The sequence below is a fragment of the Molothrus aeneus genome, chromosome 2 (genome assembly GCF_037042795.1).
Source record: "Molothrus aeneus isolate 106 chromosome 2, BPBGC_Maene_1.0, whole genome shotgun sequence".
In the NCBI taxonomy this organism is placed as follows: Eukaryota; Metazoa; Chordata; class Aves; order Passeriformes; family Icteridae; genus Molothrus; species Molothrus aeneus.
Window position 1 is genome coordinate 112,943,466 of NC_089647.1, and position 14,581 is coordinate 112,958,046.

Sequence of the window (14,581 nt, forward strand, 5' to 3'; positions counted from 1 at the left end):
TGCAAAGAAACTTGAAGTTTGTCTTGCTGCCTTAAAATCTGCACAAAAAAACCACCCATAAGAGAGCAAACACCTCTCTTATTACTGTAATGCTGTTCAACCCTAAAATTAAGAGATCTCAGCAAACTTCAGATACAGCCAATGGGGTATAAACTTTCAAAAGGGTAAATCTTTTTTCATGAACTCCTTAAAAACTATGATTAACTGTTGGGGGGGGGGGAAAGGCAAGTAGCAGTGGCAGCTATTTGCATTAACTACTTTTGCTGCCAGCTTAGGCAGCAGGATTAATATAACTGAGCTGTGACATGTTTATGGCATAATCATAAGACACAGGATGATATACAGCCTAAGCGACTTAGGAAGAGGTCAAACAGCAAGTGATTTTAAAATACACTGGTTTGGATGCTATCAAGTCACATGGAGTCCCTTCAGGGCAGTGACAAAAATAAAACCCACCAAAAAGTCAGAAAAAGAAACTCTTGACAGTTATTTCCACATTTTTTTTGAAAGAGCTGCTATGGGGCTGCCATACAGAGCTGACAGAAAAGCAAACAGGAAATAATTTGTTACACACTTGGAAATATTTCTAAGGAGTGGAAAAAAATGCCAAGGCCTTTTGGAGTCCATTTTAGCAGATTTGTACCACAAAATACACAATCACTGGCATCCTGGAATGCCGCCACTTGGAAAAAGAAAAAAGTAGTTAAAAGGGCTGACCATTGATATAAACCTGTACAAAAATCTGGGAGTAGTGGGATTGCTCACATGGGGACTGAGCAGCTGGTTTTGCCTTCTTGGCTTTTCTGGTTAATATTTACCAGTGCAAAGTGCAATTCTGGCAGCTCAGGGTCCCAGCTGTACTGGAGCCCTGGACACATTCCCAGCACTGGAGCAAGGGGACAGCTTTTCCCTGGCAAGGAAAGGAGCAGTCCCTGGTGATGGCTGTGAACAAATGTTCCATTTCCTATGCAACAACAGAGAGGAGAGAGGGCACACAGGGCTCCTCATCCTCGAGTGAATCATGCATCCTCTGCAAACTTGTGCCGCTCCTGTTTTACTGCTCTTCCTCTGAATTTCTGTGGAATTTCTGTGGGAAGGTCTCCTTTGATCCAGGAAGGTTTGATCCTTCTGCAGCAGTGAGAGCAACCCCTGGCTCAGAAAAGAGCAACAATTACAGGAAACTTTCCTGACACACCACTGAATTTTTCAGTGAGTTGTTTTCTGGCAACAGCATGTATTAAAGCACTGAAGGGCTCCCCTTCAAAAAACATGTTGACTGTTTTTTAAGGCAAGAAAGAAAAGCAAACATTTGTTTTAAAGGACCAGTGGTTTTGCTTTCCTAACAGCACAATAGAGAGAGGCATTTAAATAGACCTTGTTCTGCTTATTGAGTTGAAAGATGCTGTGACTTACGTTAAATAATTGATATGGCAATATGATTTCAATATTTTGCATGGGAATATAATATTTATGCGCATGTAATACTGGAATCATGAATTTCACTTAATTTATATGAACTATAAAAACTTTAAACTTATCACATCCCATTGATCTCCAACTAAGAGCATCAGAGTAGAATGAAATTAGAATGTCTAAAGAAATTGGGGCATAAAAAATACAGAACTAAAATCAAAACATGAATACCAACAAGCAAGAGTAAGAAAGAGATAAAGCACAAACATACACATATATCCTCCACAAAAAAAAAAAAAAAAAAAGAAAAAAAGAAATGCCTTTGGAATAGAAATTGCAACAGCACAGCCTCATTAGACTGATCTAGATACAGCAGAACATTATTCCTAATAGGAACAGAAAGCTTATCCATCAGGAATAATAACTGCCAGCCACAAGAGAGCAAAAGTTGATTGCAAGAACACAAAATAAAAAAGGCAGCCTAGGATGAGAACTTTAGGAAGCAACCCAGGGTGACTCCTGTCCACTGCCATCATGAGCTGGGAGCTCAGACAGCTCCACAGGGTCACCCCAAAACCTCCCATTTCCTTTGTTTGACCAGAATTGCTTTAATTCAGTTCTCAGGACACTGCAAAGCACATCTGCTTGCCAAGACAAAACTGACCAATGGGTTTTTTGTCTTTTCCTCAGCCCAACTTGCATTTCACAGAGACAGGAGCACAGCAGGGCCAATACCTCTCTGCAGTCCAGCTGGAGGTTCTGTCCCCCCACCTCCAGTTTGAGGATTTCCACCTGGTAGTACCACTCCTCCTTGATGGGTGTGTACCAGATATCCCCTGTGTACAGGCTGGGCTCAATTCCACCCAGCACCTAAGGGAGAGGAGAAAAGAAGTCAATTTAAAATCCCACGTGTTTAGTTTTGGGTGCACACAAAAAGGGGAATGTTTAATTTGTGCTACTCGAGGGCATCAAAGTTTTAATTTAGCATCATTTGTTAGGATTTTAGTGTCAAGTTCTCTATCAGTAATAGAGCAGTGTGAAACATTAAACAAGCTGTGCTTCAAACAGAATTCCCATACTGGGCCAAATTATCATCATTTTCACCTACAACCTCACACTGATTCTATTATGAAAACTCCACTGTTTTAATTTTAAAAAACAGCATCTCCAGTGGATAAATCTAGGCAACGTAAAAAATGGGACAGAATAATAAACTTACATGTGAATAATTTGCTTTATCAGATCAGAAAAGCTTTAATACTGTCCAAGAAGATTTCATTTTTTCTTACACACATCCAAAATGGAATCCCATCCTGTCACTGCTATCACTTTTAGCTTCCATCAAAACCTAGGCTGAGGAGGGCTGGGAGCATTTGTGGACTCTCTGACTCTGAACTAAACTTAAGAAAATCTCTCTTGGTCTTCAGTTATACAAAAAACATTCACAATATGTGAATTCTCCTCAAAATAAGTGTTTGTGATCAGCTCCTGTGCTGAGATGTTTATTTCAGCGTCATTTGGGAACAGTCATTCCATCTCCCAATTCCAGATACAGAATGGGCCAATTCATGGTCCCACTAAAGATGACAGAAAGACTTCCCAGAGTAACAGCAAGCAGGAGATCTGATCTACAGAGTTTTCCCTTTAATGTGTTGTTGACAAAAAAGAAAAAAAAAAGAAAAAGAAAAGACCCTTGATTCTTCTCCCCCTTTTCACATCACATAAAACAAAAATACTGTAGCATTTTGATGAGATTGAACAAATTTATCAGCTGCATAAGGGACTACTCAGTTTGAGAAATATAGCAGAAGCTGCCCTGAGGAAACACCACAACATTCATGTTTTCCTTTGTTAAAAGATGAAAAGTTTACTCAAACTTGAGAGAAGAAAAAAATAGAATTGAGAATGAAAATAAATAACACTCAAATTTTGCCTAAGGGCTTAGCTTTTCTTTTAAAAAATAGAAAACATATTTAAAACACGAAAATATCTTTAAACACTAAATTTGGCAGAAGCAGGATAGTCAGAGAAAAGAGGGAGAGAGATGAACAAAGATACATTTTCCCTCTCCTATTGACAGATACCCACAAGACTACCTCCGTTGGTACCACTTCCAGAAACAGGGAGTCCAGCACCACACATCTGCAGGGAGAAAATGTTGGGGATCTTTGCCTGCCTCACGAGGGAATCAAAGAATGTCTCCACAGAACTGGAAGGCTTCAAGGTGTTGAAAAGCAAAACAAACAAACAAACAAACAAAAAGAATTGCAGGGTTCGTTAGAAAGTTTCTTTGCAGAAACCAGCAAATCATTCAAACAAGGCCACTTTTCATGAGTAAATCGAATTTCTGACAAGCAGCTGATGAAAGTTCTAGACATAATAAGCCATTAAAATCCCAATGTCTGTCATTTTTCTGTTTCTGTTGTTTTTAAAAACATTTTTACTCTTGACCACTGTCAGTGCTGCTGCCACCAAATCCCTAAAACACAGGAGTAATGTTCAATTGCAGTTTCCAAACTCAAACAGAGTTTGAGCTTGGCAGAAACTCTCACTGATAATTTCTGTTTGGGAAAGTCTTTGTGTTATTAGAACACTCAAAGGTAACTTGCCTTTTATGCCTTCCCATAGTTAAAAAGCAGAATTTTAAAGTCAAGATTTTCAGATTTTCAGCACTGTTGAATTCTAACAAATTTTGAGTTGAGTGGCCCAAATTTCCTCTCTTTTCTCTTAAATATCTTCATACCAAGCAGGGTCTCTCCAGCTGGGTGCTGGCCAGGTTCTTCCTGACATTGCAGGTCCTGTTTTCCTTTGCAGTCACTGGAGAGCTGCAACTTCCCTGTAATTCAGATTTGTGTGCAGGGAGGTCAGAGGGGCCAAGTGCTCTCACTGCACAAAGCCCAGAGCAGCCTCAGAAGCCAACAACCCTGAATTCCTTGGAAGAAGGGAAGAACAAATGCCCTGAGTGCTCTGCTTACCCAAAGCACAGTCTGAGAACAGCTCTTCTCTCTTCTCTTCTCTTCTCTTCTCTTCTCTTCTCTTCTCTTCTCTTCTCTTCTCTTCTCTTCTCTTCTCTTCTCTTCTCTTCTCTTCTCTTCTCTTCTCTTCTCTTCTCTTCTCTTCTCTTCTCTTCTCTTCTCTTCTCTTCTCTTCTCTTCTCTTCTCCCTTCCCTTCTCCCTTCCCTTCTCCCTTTTCTCTCCATTCTCACTTTGGGATGTGAAGGTTGAAAATGGTAACTTTGTCATTTTCCAATCACATTTTCAGTTTTAGATTTTAAGGTTATACATTTTGGATTATAAACTTCAGGTTTTAATGGAATCTTCCACCTGAATTCCCTGCCTCCAGAGGAGCAGGATGTGCTTGGTTCTGTGCTCTTGGAAATACTGTAGCTAATATTTGTTCTGAAATTATCCATCCACCTCTGTGGAAACTCAGGGCACTGGGAATATTTCTCTGTCTGCTCTGGGGTGCCCTGACCCCCAGGGGAGCACTGACTTTGACCCTCACTCATGGAGAAATTTTCCCAGACTTCAAGATAGACCAGAATCCACAACAGTGTGAAATAGATTATAGAGAGCAGTGTAGGTGCATCACTTGGTGAGAAATTGAGGTTTTGGGGTTTTTAGTATGTTGTGGATGGAAGCAAGATGGAGGGTACAGGGTGTGGTCCTGGGTTTCTTCTTCATGCTTCTTCTTCCTCCTTCTCCATGGGTTTGGGTGGCATTTTGTAATTGGGCAGAAAAGTCCCCATTGCAGCTCTTTGGGATCAGTTATTGGGGTAAAAGGGAAAATAATCCAGGTGTCAGCTCTTCATTGGAGAGTTTAGTCTTAAAAGTCCTTGTACCAAGAGATTGTTGGCCATTTTGTGCCTTCTAATGAAAAGCTGCAGAACTCACAGCAGTGAGACTGTTTTACGGATAAGAAATAATAAACACCTGAGTCTGAACATGAAACACCATCTCAAGTGCCTTCAATCCAGACCCAGAGAAACCCACAGTTCACCTCCAGCACACCTCAACTTTTACTTGATGAACAGAGAATGTCCTAGATTGAACTGCTGAGGACTTTGCCTTGGACCAGTGTTCAGAAGTATCCTCAGAGCTCTAAAACCTCCCTCCACACACATCCCACAACCACACTCTGGTCCTACAAACTCTGTAAAAAACTATTCATTCCAGAGGAGCTAAAATCAGCATTTCTATCACCAGAAAAGCCAAAATCCTCACATGGGACTGTGGTACCACCACAACCCAATTTATTCTTTCTGGAACAAAGACAGAAGATCTGTAGGAAGGAGTGGCTGGAAGGGTAGAGTGTAATGCTGACAGATCATCTGCTGGCTTTATTTTAACACATTTCTGTTTATTGTCCTTGTGAAAGACAATTGGGGGGAAGGGATGGTTTACCTTGGCTAAGGCATCGTAGGCAAGACCCAGGATCCCGTGCCACTTAACCCCTGGCAGGAAGAAGTTCTCTGACTCCAGGATGGTGGCAATGTTGATGGTGTAGCTGCCATAGAGTCCTTTGGGCATGGTGATGACATCTGTGCCCAGCACTCCAGTCCAGCTGCCTTGGCTGTACTTCACTGTCACCTCAATCCCTTGAGATCTGTATGTGCTTGACCTTTAAAAGGAAAGGACACACTGATGCACGGGCTGTTCATTTACAATGCAAGACAACAGAATGTATTTCAACTCAATTTTGGCCAGAGAGGGAGAAAAAAAGGTAAATTAAGTATGCAAATTTGTATTCATACTGCTTCTAAAATCAGGAAAAAGCAGAAATTAAAAAACACCAAAAGTCAAAGCCCCATTTTTATCCAGAAGCCATCAATAACTCAGATCTTCACAATGTGTTTTACAAAAACCACCAGAATCTAAGGTATTTTGTCACCTAGTGCAGTGTCCCTGACTCAAACTGGTCCATAGAAGCAACACTTTTCAACTGGAGAAGGAATGTATTAAATGGCACTAGAAAATAGAAAGCTGCTGAATTTAAATCTAAAATTGAAATGCGAAGCTAACTGAATAGCTGTAGACTAATACCTCCTTAATATTCCTAAAAGAACCTTTTTGGGTAAATTGGGATATTATTGTACCAGCAGTAAGACAGAGGTTTCCTAAATCTGCAGTTTGACCTATCTATGAGGAAGTTGAATTTGATATTATTAACAAATGATTCACTGACTTGGAGGAGAAAAGGAAGTAATTTTTCTAGACCAGGGAAGCAAAGGCAAAGGAGCAGTTAAGTATGGCAAGCAAAAGAAGGAAGTGAATCCTGTTTAAAAGGCTTAAAAAATAGTAAAAACTTCAATAGATTTTTCATTTTAAAGATCTGTAATCCACAAGTATTGTTATCATTTCCCACACACATCTCTACTGAAGACCTTAAAAAGTTCTAGATCCCTCACAATTTACTTTGGATCCTCTCCTTGGCACACAGCTTCCTCTTCTGAAGAGACAGATGACCACGTTCAGGTCATCTCAAGAGACTTTTCACAGCTTTTTGGAAAGTAAATTAAGGGAGGGGTGGAAGTAATAAATTTATAACAGCATCTTTACATGTGTAGAACAATAGAAAGGGCAAGGGTTTATCAGGTGCAGATACTTTGATCACTCCAGCTTTAATCTAACAGCCACATGAAGTGGCTTCACAGGCCCTGTGCCTGAGCTCACCAGCATGAATTTGGGAAATTATTGAATAATTTTCATTATTATAAGGAACAACCTTCAGATGGCAACATGGACAAGTCCCATTATTCAAACAGTTTCTCCTGAGGGACACTTTGGCCATATGCACCATGCAACTGACTCTTCCAAGGCAGGGAGGCCAGGCTCTAACCCTAAGCAGTTCTTGACATTCCCAAAACATAACCCTTCAAGGGTTAACATCCAAGGCAGCAGAAATGCATGAGATAATGTTTCAAAATGCAGGAGTTCCAGGTAATAGCAGTATTACCCGCACCTGTTCACTTCCCCTGCTCCTGTGTGATTCTGCATTTGTGTGACACTTACACAAAAGAACATCTCTGCACAGGCAGGGTCCTCAGAATACCTCTGTGACACTGGCAGGACATTTCATAAATCAAAATAGAGTCTGAATAATTAGCAGCATAAGGGAAACTGCGGGGGCAAGAAATGAAAGGGAGGATGCTTTTCTTCATGGAGAAAAGTGTCTGGCTGAGCAGCAGAAGAGGAAACATCTGAAATCAGAGAGAAAACTGAGTGCTGGGAGAATAAAGTGAAGCAAATGTGCAGATACAAGCAGTGCATGACCAGAACAGCAGCAGCACACGGCTCTTCTTCCAGAAGCAGGAAGAGGACCAGGACACAGAAAGACTGGATTCACCTTCCAGCACAGCTGCTGACCTTTCCTGTGGAAAGGCAAGAAAAGTCCCTTCCTCACCACTTGTGCCCCAGCTTCCCCACCTGTAGAAATGGATATGAAGAGACTCATCTCATTTGTAAAGTTCACAAATGTTATATTGAAGAGGAGACTTTATTACTTCCTTCAAGGAGCAAAATGGGTAACGTGGGAAGGGATCTTGCAGCAAATTAGATTCTGTTCTGCAAAACCACTTCCCCATCCTCTTGCAGGTAATCAGCCACAGGTTTTTTTCACCTTTCCACCTCACTGATCTAAAGGAATAAAACTTTAGAGGTCAAAGTAGAGACTAGTTGTAATTCATGGGCCGAGTGTTGTAAAACAAACACACAGCACGGAAAAGAAAATTACAAACAATCTGTTTTGGCTGTGATGAGAAAAGAAGAAATTCACCTCTTCCAGCAGGAACAAAGTAGACAGAGGCAAGGAATAAGGGCTCCTAGATCATGGTGCTGTAGGAATCCTACTCCCTTGTCCACCTCCTTCCCACTCCTATCTTCTCTCCACAGCAGCCACCAGAAACCTGGTCCTCAAACCTCCAATGGATCTGGAGCCCCAGCTGAGCAAACCAGCAATGGGGTAATTTTCTCTTGCAGTTAATCCTCATTACCAGCACACAGCACAGAACAAAACACAACAAAAATCTTATTTCTCATGTCACAATCCCTTTGCAGCAAGCTCAACGTGGCAACAGAAAATCCAGCATGTGCAGGAAGCCCTGAGTAACACTGACCTCACCAAACAACTTTAAGACAAAGCAAACATGAAAATACAACAGAAATTATTGATTTCTAACTAAGAAGTCCCATCTAATCTGCAGGGCTTCCACAAAAACTTTATAATTCACCCCAAACCACAGCCTGTACAGTGCACACAACCATCCTGGCAGGATCGCACTGCAAAAGCAGCAAAACAAGCTGCTTTGTTTCTTTTGTTTGATGGTATATAACTTATTGTATTACCTCAATTTATTGCCTGTATTTCTCTTACCTCCCTATCTCTTGGAAACATCAACTCTTGAGCAGCTTGCTTTTGAAGCTTCAGATGGTGAGGCAGTAGTACTCTTTATTTATTTACTGAAATAAAACTGAATACTGTTCCTGAATACTGAAAGCCCTGAGCATGTCAGATTTACATACTGCTGCAGAGCCATCACTGATCACTTGGGTTCAAGTGTAAAAATCCCTTTATATGTCTGTTTAAGTAGCTCTTTTATCATAAGTAGAGTACTCAACAAAACTACTTGTTATTTTCAACAGCATGAGAAACAAACACAGTGATTTCTTTTCAGTTCAGGAGAAATCAGGTAATTTTGCAAAACCTTCTACATCATGGTGACTTATAGAGCATGATTATCACAGCAAACTCAGAACTTTTTACAGCAAAGGTTTGTCAGAGCCACTCAAAAGCCCAAGTTGTAAAAGACTGCATGGTAACAGCTTTACTCACTTTGTAAAGAAAGAGCCAGATAATTAAACAGAAGGATTATACCACATAGATTATGTGATACACAACATAATTTAACAAGTTAGTTCTGGAATTGCTCCAGGAGGGCTCTTCCTGAAAAACACACTCTCTGGGTCCTTTGAAACAAAGATAATGCCTCTCCCATGCACCCCCCTCAATTTCAGTCAAAAAAGAATCATGAATTCAATTTCTGATTTTGATCATCTGAATAAAATTAAACTAAGATTGTGGCACCAGGAAATTAAGCCCCATCACTCTCTCCAACACAACATGAATATTCTAATAAGCACACATCTATAACTCATAACCCATTAATTTAACAAATTACTCATCTTTCTTCCCCCCTTGTCTTCAACTTGCAGTTTAAGACATCGGAAGCACTCCATGACAATATAGGGAAAAACTGCAGGAGTGTTTACCAGATGAGAGGAAACCCCTTTATCTAATCTCAAGTGTTCCTCCTAGGAAGGAAGAAAAGTGCCCATAGGTCGTTGTTCTCATTTGCACGTGGGCAAAGGTCACTCTTGGGTAATTTTACAGATCCAGCTGATGTGGTATCAATGCCCCTGTTTACCATCCCTGCAAAATCATGACAACCAAGCGTGCTGGTTTGGGCTGGGGATGGAGTTAATTTTCTTCACAGCAGCTAGCACAGGCTGTGTTTTGGATTTGTGCTGGAAACAGAGTTGAAATATAGAAATGTTTTTGTTATTGCTGAGCAGCTCTTGCACAGAGCTGAGGCCTTTTCTCCCCCTCACTCCAGCACTGCCAGGCTTGGTGTGCATGAGAATTTGGGAGGGGACACGGCCCAATTGACCCCAACTGACCCCAGGGATATCCCACACCATGGTGCCATGCTCAGCAAGTACAGCTGGGGGAAGAAGGGGGAAATGTCTGGGGTTTTGGTGGGGTTTTGAGTGAGCGAGTGGCTGTGTAGTGCTGAGTTGCCATGAGGGTTTAAATCACAGTGCCAGGGAAAGTGTTCTGACTGCTGGGCAAAGTCTACCCTAAGCCAGTCTCCAAAAGAGACAAGCAGCAGCACCCAAGGAAGTAGAGGTGACTGGGCTTCACCTCCAGTCAGGAGTAAAAGCTCCTGGAATCTGTTTCCAAGCACCTGAAGGACAGTCATGGAGTCACAGCCACTCAACGAGGAATTTCACAGGCACATCACACCTGAGCCATCTCACTCCCTTCTACGTCAGGACTGGAGGCACAGATGAGGAGAACAGTGGCTGTAGCACATCTTGGCTTCTGTCAGGCTTTGGACACCAGCTCCCATGGCATTCCCATTTGGAAGCTGAGGATGTGGGGCTGAACAAACCAGCCATGGTGTGGGCTGAAGCTGGGCTGCACCCCTGGGTCCAAAGGAGCCATTGACTCATGACAAGCAGAGCCCCAGGGGCTGTGAGTGGAGGAAAAACTCCACAGCCTGGAGAGAAGGAGGCTCAGGAGAGACTTTCTCACTCTTTACAAGGCCCTGGCAAGAGGCTGCAGCCAGGTGAGAGTCAGCATCTTCTGCCATGCAACAGCAGCAGGACAGGAGGACACACAGAAGCTGTGCTAAGAGAGGCTCAGGCTGGACACCAGGAGGAACTCCATCATGGAAATGGTGGTTAAACACTGGAAGGGGCTTCCCAGTGAGGTGGTGGACTCATCCCACTGGAGGTGTCCAAGGAAGGCCTGGAGGTGGCACTCAGAGCTCTGGGCTGGTGACAAGGTGGGGATTGGTCACAGCTTGGACTGGATGGTCTTGGAGGTCTTTTCCAACCTCAGTGATTCTGTGAAGATCTTCATCAAGAGCCTACATGAAGGACAGACTGCACACTCAGATTTGCATCAAAGGGAGAGGCTGCCATGCTGACTGCCACAGGCACCAGTTACGTTTTTTGAGGTTCAGGCTGGACAACAGGAAATATTTCCTCCCCAGGAGACTGTGGCATGGCATGGAACACTGCCTGAACAGAGCATGGATCCTCCATCCTCAGAGGTTCACAGGACTTGGCTGGGCCCAGCCATGGCTCACCTGCTCTTGTGAGAGCCCCAGCTCATCTGGGATGTGTGCCAGGTGACCTACAGAGCTTTCTTGCAACCAACATTTTTAAAAGATCTACCTGATTTCACTGGGGCCAGGATCCTTCCAATTTATTTATTTAAATGCAGTTAAAATATTTAAAATGGAAGAAGTGTGGTGTACCCAGGAGTCTGCTAATGTTTGTATTCTGAGCCCACTGCAGGACTCCATCAGTGCAACCCAAACCAGAAACTCCTGCTGCAATTGCTCTGGACTTGACTGACTTCTAAGTAATGACTTAAAATCAAATAATGACTTGATTTTGAATAATTTTACAAAGCACCCTTAACTAACTCTTTAGGGCCTGGACTTCAAGGTTTCATTATTAACCTTATATTAAAGTTCTCAAAACACAATGTCCACTGAGAACATGATCAGAGGCTGTAACCTTCACATGATTTCAGTCTGTCTTTCCTCACACACAACCTCTGCTGCTGCTGTTTCTGATGAGAGAGGCCTTGTCCTTCCAGTCTCAATAACATCATTAAAGAGACAAGGGAGAAAGAATGCTTCTGCTTTTAATTCTTGCATTTAAGTTTTCTTTAGCCACTGCCTATGGAAGGGGATAGCTGGCTAGCATGGAAAACCCTATATAGCAGAAATAGCTATCAAGTAGTATCAGAAATAGCTCTCCAAAATTCTGGATTTTCCAGACCTGTATCTTATCAGCATGATGTGTAATATCTCCATTAACTTCTAAATATATGACAGGAGGTGAGGCTACTGCAGTAAGCAGCATGGAAATAATAGATCTCCCTCCATTCTCAGTGCATCTTACTGGGAAAAAAGTGATTTTTGTTTTCTTACTGGAAAAAAACCTCATGTTAAAACACATGTAAGGTAGTGAGAAGGGTGATACTCCCCAGTTTCCCAGCACTCTTGATATTTTTATCCATATGTTTCAGCTAAAGATAGACTCTGCATTTTGGAGAAGTTTACCTGAAATAATTGAAACTAGAGAAAGGCAGAAAGGAAGGAAGGAAGCAGTGTGATTCAGACAGACAAAGCTTGGCTGTGATTAATGTCAGCTTATGCTAAACACAGCAAATTTAGTGCATAACAAACACCAGAACCACCAAGCTGTATTTTATAAATCACCAGATTCATCAGGGTCTGTCCAGACCACTGACTGATTGAGGCCTGTGGCCAAACTGAACAACAAATTAGGTTTTGACTAAGTAATTTTGCTTCTGGACGAAATGTCAAGTAACTGATACAATTACCAGCTTTTAATTTTTGTTTTCAAACAGAGGCAAAGCATATTGAAACTTTCAATTCCTTGCAATTCTATTCAGGTAAGAAATTGGCTGAAATTGGTGTGATTTTGCAAATGATTTTTACCCTGTAATCATCTTCTCTTTTCTCCAGTTGTAATTAGTGCTGCTGATGTTCACTCAGAGCTCAGCTGTGCTGCCACCAGTGGGGCTGCTCGTGGTGTCAGGCGGGGTGTCAGGCAAATCCAAAATTCCCACCAGGCAGCCAACATCCCACTCCCATGGGATGTCACAGGAGCCCCAGGAGCTGCCTTATTATCCTGTCTTGCATGGAGGAGCCAGAATCCAAAAGAACCCCCCCTAATTTCCACCATGGGTGCAGAACAGGTACTTACAGCTCTGGATCGAAGTAGGATGTGACATCAGGATCAGGCACACCTGCTACAGCAAAATTGCTGCTCCCAGTGTCAACCAGAATATTTAACTGCCAAAAAAAAAGGAAAGAAAAGAAAAGAAAGGAGAGGTGATTTACATACCAAATTAAACAAATGAACAACAATAAAACATTGCAGTTTTTGTCTAAACTATCTTCAGTTTTAAAATCATGATGAGCATTGCTCTGAGAAATAAATTTAGTGTCACTTTTGGGAAAGATATGCTGCTGCAGCCCATCCAAAACAGCTGATCCTGCTGAAAAGTTTTTCAATAATCTGTTCCTGGAAGGGGGAAAACCCGCCAAGCCCACGTTTGCACAGCCGATGAGTTCCTGATCATCTCAAATTTCTTTTTGGCCCAAGCCCACATTTGCACAGTAGATGAATTCCTGATCATCTCCAATTTCTTTTTGGCCCAAGCCCACATTTGCACAGTAGATGAATTCCTGATCATCTCCAATTTCTTTTTGGCCCAAGCCCACATTTGCACAGTAGATGAATTCCTGATCATCTCCAATTTCTTTTGGCCCAACCCATGAGTCTTGGCTGAATTATGGACTGCTTAAAGCTCTCTTTGTCTTAGAGCTTGTGAGATTTCAAGGTAGGGGCAGAGTGCAGGTCTGAACAGAGATAAGCAGAAGCATGAAGCTGCTTTGTGTATTGGAAAACACAGGAACAATGCCCAGTTCATCCTGAGCAGCAGCAACCTTCCACAGCCTTTAGCACCTTTAAAAATGAGGATGGCAGATTTATTAACACCATGATTGAAAAGTGGCCTAAGAGGGGACCTCTTGTTTGGTTACTTGGGAGGGTGATTTAGGCTGAAAATTGCCTAAACATGGGTAAAATGGGACACCTCCTTTCCCCATCTAGCTCAGATAACCAGGCTGGTCCATCACAGCTGCACGATGGCAAAGCAGGATCATTCTTTCAGTGAGACCTGGAAACCACATTAGGTACAGAGCCATTAAATGGTAAATTTAAGTCAGTCAGAGATTCTACTGTGTCACAGACACATTTTACGAAAAATCCTTTCCTTAGGATTTTTTCCTCCTGAGAAGCTGAGAGGCCTCAGGAACAAAATGTAACCAATGGTTATCTGCTGCTGTGGAATGCAACAGGTGCATCTGGGATTGGCCTCATGTGGTTGTTTCTAATTAATGGCCAATCACAGTCCAGCTGTCCAGACTGTCTTGGTGAGTCCCAAGCCTTTGTTATCATTCCTTTTCTATTCTTAGCCAGCCTTCTGATGAAATCCTTTCTTCTATTCTTTAGTATAGTTTTAATATAATATATATCATAAAATAATAAACCTTCTGAAACATGGAGTCAGATCCTGGTCTCTTCCCTCATCCTGAGACCCCTGTGAACACCACCACACTACTGCTACCAAATCAATGGTCACACTTTCCCCTGCTCTTGGCTGGATGCTTCCTAAGCCTCCCTGGCAAAGCCACAGGGCTGTGAGGCAAACCAGATCAGGTTCCTCACCTACAGATAGCAAGAAAAAACAACAATCTGCCACATCAGGCAGCCACTCCAATGGGTATGGTCAGAGTGGATACCAGAAAAGGGTGATTCCCTCCCTTGGTGACAACAT

General features: G+C 42.2%; 1 protein-coding gene across 1 annotated transcript in view; it reads right to left on the bottom strand.

Annotated features, from left to right (window-relative positions):
• BACE2 (beta-secretase 2) overlaps positions 1-14,581 on the bottom strand; it is a 56,680-nt gene that overhangs the window by 18,378 nt on the left and 23,721 nt on the right. Inside the window, exons 2-5 of the mRNA XM_066545551.1 lie at positions 12,943-13,031; positions 5,818-6,034; positions 3,502-3,630; positions 2,149-2,283 (exon numbers count right to left, since the gene is read on the bottom strand). Of these exons, the coding sequence (XP_066401648.1) occupies positions 2,149-2,283; positions 3,502-3,630; positions 5,818-6,034; positions 12,943-13,031 (570 nt within the window). The remainder of the gene's footprint in view (positions 1-2,148; positions 2,284-3,501; positions 3,631-5,817; positions 6,035-12,942; positions 13,032-14,581) is intronic.